Source organism: Bombus flavifrons, chromosome 16 (assembly GCF_040668555.2).
Source record: "Bombus flavifrons isolate JBK064 chromosome 16, iyBomFlav1_principal, whole genome shotgun sequence".
Lineage (NCBI taxonomy): Eukaryota > Metazoa > Arthropoda > Insecta > Hymenoptera > Apidae > Bombus > Bombus flavifrons.
Window position 1 is genome coordinate 5,292,959 of NC_138457.1, and position 7,307 is coordinate 5,300,265.

The 7,307-nt window shown below is 31.7% G+C and overlaps 2 protein-coding genes across 3 annotated transcripts; both read left to right on the forward strand.

Moving 5' to 3' along the window:
• Positions 1 to 14: 14 nt before the first annotated feature.
• Positions 15 to 1,013, forward strand: LOC138188281 (NADH dehydrogenase [ubiquinone] 1 alpha subcomplex assembly factor 3). The gene is made up of 3 exons (XM_069129911.1): positions 15 to 210; positions 304 to 427; positions 504 to 1,013. Exons 1-3 carry the CDS (start codon positions 158 to 160, stop codon positions 897 to 899), a joined length of 573 nt encoding a protein of 190 aa, XP_068986012.1. The 5' UTR covers positions 15 to 157; the 3' UTR covers positions 900 to 1,013.
• On the forward strand, positions 1,012 to 6,022 carry Rrp5 (Ribosomal RNA Processing 5). Of its 2 annotated transcripts, none has more exons than XM_069129903.1 (6): positions 1,012 to 1,178; positions 1,325 to 1,387; positions 1,460 to 2,018; positions 2,089 to 5,313; positions 5,379 to 5,544; positions 5,671 to 6,022. In XM_069129903.1, exons 2-6 carry the CDS (start codon positions 1,325 to 1,327, stop codon positions 5,831 to 5,833), a joined length of 4,176 nt encoding a protein of 1,391 aa, XP_068986004.1. In that variant the 5' UTR covers positions 1,012 to 1,178; the 3' UTR covers positions 5,834 to 6,022. The 2 variants fall into 2 exon arrangements, with proteins under 2 accessions (XP_068986004.1, XP_068986005.1); XM_069129904.1 differs by having other exon boundaries at positions 1,040 to 1,178; positions 1,272 to 1,387.
• The last annotated feature ends 1,285 nt before the right edge of the window (positions 6,023 to 7,307 follow it).

Here is a 7,307-nt window from a genome sequence, read left to right on the forward strand (position 1 = left end):
TAGACTATCGAGAAGATAGAATGGTTATAGTTATTCCGAGACTCCGAGTCATATGTTCAGATGAACACAGTACCAGAGAGGTAATTTCCTCACTGATTGACATTAATTACTTCACAAAATAAACAAGTAATTATTAAATATTAATTAGATTATCATAATGGTTTTGACCAAAACTTTTCCTATTTTAGAGCGATTATTACAAAATACCAAGTAAGTATTAAATTGTGTTTTTCACTCTTTAAAAATCTTGCAGGGAAAAAGAATGTGTAGTTTACTTGATTTTCAAATATATCTTTTTTACAGACAATTCCATACTTCAAGAACTAGCAAAGAATATGACGGACCTGGTAAAACAACAGTCGATATCATTAATAATCAAAATATTGCTGAAACACGCAACAGATTTTTAATAAACAAATGTTTACCGGTATAAAACAATTTTGTAGCTCTTATAAGACTACTTGATAAAGTTGTATACTTTTAAGTATAAATTACTTTTATAGATAGGATTTAAATTAAATGATAATTCATTACTATTGGGTCCTGTTGTAATTATTGATGGAATGATTCTGTCTTGGAATATTGGTTCTGCGAAGGACATAAATGAAGCAACTTTATCTTTATTCACTATTCTACATCCAGCGCTAGATCTCATAGTTTTAGGTCTTGAAACTAATTATGAATATAACAGAGTTCTAGAAATAAAAAAGGTATTACGGAAATATAATATTAGATCTGAAATACTTCCGGTAAGACAAGCCTGTGGAGTATACAATTTTCTTGTAAGTGATGGAACATACGTCGCAGCAGGTTTAATACCTCCATTACCTGACAAATCTAACCTATATGGCGGATTACAGCGACTACCGACTAAAAAGCGTGAACTTATAGATAAATAATTAAATAGCACTATGTATATATATATCAGTAATTTAATATTTATAGGATAATTTCTATATCTATATATTAATGTGTTGCGATATTAAATGTGAAATAAAATTTTATTAATCATATGTACGACTTCATTTTGTATTATGAATAGAGGAAAGTTCCGTTACGGGTTATGTTGCTAACATAACCTGTAAATATCAAACGCGATAGAAACCGCCACAACGACTCACACGTGTGTGAATGCAATATTTTTTTCGCAAAAAGATAATTATTTAACACTGAAAAAGGTAAAATTTCAAGAAGATAAATCGTTAAATTTGACATACTATTATATTCAATAATACTTTAACTCTGTACTTTATAGTTATACTTTTCTACAGTTTTTGTAAATTTTCTTTTTATAATGTAATAGTAACATAATTATTTTTCATAGATGACGTTGAAAAACTTTCCAAGAGGTGGAAAAGAAGTACAAAAAAGAAAACCATCGGATTTGGTAAATTTATTACATATATCCATCATATTTTAATATCTTAAAATTACTTATTCAATATTTGTATGTTAATAGTTATTTGACAAATATGAGAAAATTGGTAAAAGGAATTGTAAGAAACAGAGAGCAAAGAAACAAGACGAAGGAGAACCAAATTTTGTTCCCAACACTGCAGAACGATTATCGTATGCAACAATATCTGAAGGATTAGTGGTATTAGGATGTATTTCTGAAGTGACAAATTATGATATGCTGATATCTTTGCCAGGCGGCTTAATAGGTCGTGCCCAAATTACAGATATCAGTGAATGTTACACAAATTTGTTGCAAAGTTTGGTCAAATCACAAGATTCTCAGACAAACGAATTTAAGTCCCTTCCTGAGTTATATACCTGTGGAGATTATGTCGTATGTTATGTAAAAGCTATACAATCGCAAGAGATATTGCAAATTTCGATATCTCTTGAGCCCAGTCTGATAAATCAAAGTTTAGATGTTACTTATTTAGATAGTGGCTCAAAAATAGTATGTACTATTAGTAGTATAGAAGATCATGGTTATGTGGTAGATACAGGTTTATTAAACGTAAGAGCGTTTATTCCTACTAAGGAAAGTGGCAATAAAAAATGTTTGTGTAAGTAAATTTAAATAGTATATACATTTATAAAAAAACTTAACAGTTATTACTACAAAATCTTATGTAGTTCCAGGTAAACAGCTTCTATGCTATGTTAAAGAAGTTAAAACTAATGAGAATACATCAACGATTACATTAACTTTGAAACAGAAGCTTGTTAAGGCTATTTGTGAAACGGAAATTAAATCATTGGACAGCTTGATGCCAGGCACAAAATTTAATCTTTCTATAAAGAAAGTTTTGCCTAATGGCTTATGTGTTTCATTAGATGAAAACAATATAGGATTCATAAATCAAATATATTTAGATGAGCCCTTATCTAAATACTCAAATAGTCTGAAAATTACTGGGACATTATTATATACTTTGCCGACCGTCAAATTTGCATACTTCAGCTCGACGATAGATAAAAATAGAGACAATACTATTAAGCCTGGAGATGTCGTAGAAGAAGCTACTGTTCTATTCAGAGAATCTGGTGGAATAGTACTACAATTAACTAAGAGTGGAATACAGGGATTCGTTTCTTTTAAAAGAACAAGCGTTGAATATGATAAAATCACTGAAAAATTTGCACCTGGTACTACACATAAATGCAGAATATTATCATACAGCTGGTTAGATGGAATTTATATCTGTACCATGCAGCGTTCACTGTTGGAACAGAAGTACTTTTCATTGTCTGATTTTAAACCTGGTGACGTGGTAAATGTAAAAATTACAAACATCGACAAAGTAAATGGCTTCATAAATGTACAATTTGGTAAATTTAAAGGGCAAATTGCACCAGATCATATATCTGACGAAGGTTTAAGTGCCTTAAAAAAGCTGAAAGTGGACAAAGAAGTAGAAGCAAGAGTCTTGTTCGTACATATAGGCCGAAAAAAAATATATCTCACTTTGAAAAGGTCTTTAATAACGAGTGACTTGCCCATTTTAGCAAACATACAAGACGCGAAAATTGACTCGAAACACCACGCAACTATCATTCAAATACATAAGCGTGGAATATTGGTAAAGTTTTTCGGGGATGTTAAAGGTTGGATTCCACATACTGTTCTCGACACGGAAACATCTAACGTAAATTGGAACTATTCAATTGGACAAACAATTTTAGTAAAAATTCAAACAGTGAACACAGATTCAGGAGAAATAACTTTAAATGTGGCTGATCAAGACATACAAGTTGAAAAAGCAACATTCGATATTGGTGAAGAAGTAGAAGGCACAATAATAGAATCATCCACTCAGGGATTATATTTAAGAATCAGTAGAAATGAAGGACAAACTATTAGTACAGGATTTTTACCAGCTGGTCACATGTCACCTTGTATGGAGATAGCAGCTCTTCTAGCATCAAAATATATTCCTGGTGATACACTTTCAGCTCTTGTATTTGCTACAGTACCTAATCTAATTTTAACTAGGACTTTTGTAACTCAAGGAAGATACAGGAATTTTGAAAAACTGAAAATAGGAGACTGTATACCTTGTACGATCAAAGATATGGAGCCAGATGGTATAAGACTAATTTTACCAGTTGCAGAATGTACGCCATTTGGATATGTGTCCTATAGTAACGTTAGTAATTTTAATTTACTGCACACAAACCAAATTTTAATGGCAAAAATACTTTCTATTAACAAGAAGGAACAACAATTAGGACTAACATTGTCGCTAAAGAAAATGTACGATGATCTATCTGATCCTAAAAGTAGAATGGTGGCAGCATTGGATACATTGATCCTGTATTTTAATAAATTAGGAGAACTATCAAGGAATTCATATTACAAAAACAGACCAATTGCATCTGTAAAATTAGGGCAGAGAGTTACTGGAAAGATTAAAAAAATTACAGCTGATGGTTTGGTTGTTCAATTGCAGAATAACTTGCTCGGTATAGTGTCTAAGGATCATTACTCTGAGAATAAAAAAATAGGGGACAAAATTTCTGGAACGATTATATGGAAAAATTATGTACACGAGCTTGTCGAATTGACCACGTTATCGTCAATAATGCATAAAATAAGTGCCAAACAAAATAAGCAAATACAATTTCCTGATGGCAAATTGCTACGTGGTAGAATCTTAATGGTAACAAATTGGTTTATCTTGATATTCCTTCAAGGTATTGGTAAAGGAACTTTAGCTGCGATACCTGTACGTCGTCACATAAATGATTTACAGCCAGATCTAACACCTTATACTATTCATTCTAAAATTAAATGTTACGCCTTATTAAATTCCAAAGAATCCGATATTATGCCTCTCTGCATCATAAAATCTGCATTTGAAAAGAAGTATTGTGTGAGAGAGAAATCAGGTGATAATAATAACTTAAAAAGAAAGAAACAAAATCAAGACAACGTGGTACTCACCAAAAAAATAAAAATTGAAAAATTACAGGAAGTACCAAAGATGGAAAACAAAGGGAAACGAAACAGAGAAAAACCAGAGAATGATTTAGAAAAGGAATATTCAAAGACAATCTGTGATGAACAAATAGGAGAAGAAAAGATTAAATTGGAAGATACCAAACCTTCCAAAAAAAATTTGAGATACACACTTAAAAATGTTAATAATGATAAGGATAATGAGCAGAGGCCAAGGACATCTGCGTGTGGATTTTTCTGGGATGACAACCCTGATTTAACTCTCCTTCAGGATAAGGAGTCATCTAGCGATAGTGAAGATGAAATAGAGGAAAAACCAAAGCTGAAAAATAAGAAATTAAGCGCCGCTGAACGTCGAGAACAAGAAAGACAGAAGGAACGTGAAATTCGTCAAAGAGAAGAAGCGCTTGCCAATAACCTGTTACCAAATTCTGTAGATCAGTTCGACAGATTAGTTTTAGCTAGTCCAGACAGTTCAATAGTATGGTTACAGTATATGGCATACCATTTACAGACGACAGAAATCGAGAAAGCAAGAGCAGTTGCGAGAAGAGCGGTGAAAACGATTAATTTCAGGGAAGAGAATGAAAAATTAAACGTTTGGAATGCTTGGTTGAATTTAGAGTCTAAATACGGAATTCCTGAATCATTGAATGATGTTTTTCAAGAGGCAGTAAGATCTAACGATTCACTAAAAATATACAATCACATGTTGACTGTTCATGTCGAGGCTGGCAGGCAGATCGAACTAGAGAAAACAATTAATACCATGATTGGAAAGTTTAAACATATTCCCGAAGTATGGTTTAATTGTGGAGAAGCTTTGGTAAAAATAGGTTTGAAGGACAAATCAAGGCATATTATGCAGAGAGCATTGCAATCTTTGCCAGCATCTGAACGTATGTACACAATAGAAATAAAATGTTATAAAGAATAAAATACTAATATAATATAAATTTTACAGATGTAAATCTAATGGCAAGGTTTGCGATTATGGAGAACAAATTTGGAGATAAAGAGAGAGCACAAACTCTGTTTGAGCAAATTCTAAGTTCCTATCCGAAACGAGTGGATATATGGTCTTGTTATATTGATTCTCTAGTTAAATCTAATGATATTGATATAGCAAGGTAAACATATTGTTTCAACTATATTTTGTCTGTTTAATTTCATATAGATATAGAGAATTTACAATAGAGAATTTACAATACAATTTTACAATAGAGAATTTACTTTATAATAATTTGTATTTACAGGAAAGTTCTAGAGAGAGCAGTTGTTCAGACATTACCACCTAGGAAGATGAAGATCCTGTTTAAAAAGTTTATCAATTTGGAAGAACAGCATGGTACTCAGGAAGATGTGATTCGTGTTCAACAAATGGCTGTAGAATATGTAGAGAAGCAGTGTACAAAATAATAAAAAATAATAAAACATTTTGATAAGTATTTTATTACATCATATGAGCAAAGCCTTAATTACACAATACCTAAAAAAGTCCAGTTATGTAAAGTTTTCTACCGCATATCCAAAATACTATTAATATTGATACATATAAAAATGAAAAAGTAACATAAATTGACATATTTATAATTTCTCTGATTTCGCAATGACAAAACCAAGAATATGTCTAATTAAGAGAAAAAATAAAGGATAAATATATGATTTCAATCAAAAGTTTTTTAGCACGTTAGGGACGCAACTACTCCACTGTACAGCAGTAGTTTTAGCTGACCGATTATTACAACCATGTCCGCACTATTGACTTCTGGTCTCGGCGACATTTAAATTGTGTCTGAAATTGTACTAATTGATTTTGTAGGTACCCAGGTAGATATCCTTATGCAAGAAGTCTTCGTTTTTGTACTTCCTGTTCGTGATTGTTACGTTTTGCGTCTATCTTCTTAAGCATCTTTGTTGAGGTAATACATGCTGCATCCTGAAGACAGTAAATACTGTAGATTCATATTGTTTCGACTTGAGATTTCTATTTGATTCATTTGTGAGGCTCTGTATGAAGTGTATGTCGATCAATTTGAAGAGAAACACGATTTGAATTTTTGGACGAACTACAAATTTTTAATAGCTAATAGCTAAAACTGAGAAGCTAAATCAAAAACCGCGCGGTCAGCGTCTACTTCTTCGACCGTTGGGTCTTCGTGGCGCTTCTGACACTGGTGAAATGTAGCCATAGACTATGGACATAGAAATATGGATTATATTCGTGATTCGTGATGTAGTCGCACGTGGGTTGCCTCATTGCCTGTTGCCCCGGTTTAGATGGTTCCCCCAGCTGGTTTAGGATCTGTTGCCTGCGGTCTGCGAAGCAGAAAAATCAGAGAGCGATATGTCTCATTAAGTTCCTCAGAATAAAATATTATGCCTATTTGCATAGTAAGGTTTGCATTCGAAAAGAAATACTCTGTATAAGACAAGTTGTGCGATAATAATAACTTAAAAAGAGTTGATATTTTTAATTTCATAGCAATTTTGTTAGCACTATAATGAGATTGCCTTATTTATATTGCCAATTTGAAAAAATGTATAAAAGTTTCAGGATATTTAATATAAACTTATATTTAGTATAAAATTAATATACAGTATGTATAGTCACCTCAAGCGTATAATGTATTATATAAAAATGGTCCCACTGAATACCGAGACTTACTAATGTTATGAATGATTGCTTATTTAAATATTTTTATAATCTCTGCAAAATATATGTACATGTACATGTACTTGTACTAAATATCTTATAATTTCTGCATTTATTTTCAGAATCGTTTAAAATTTCAAAAATATAATTATGATAGTTGGATGCTATTATAGGATTAATGAAATTTGAAAATGTTTCGTATAATATGCGTATGGTAATCATAAAAGGTCTATCAAT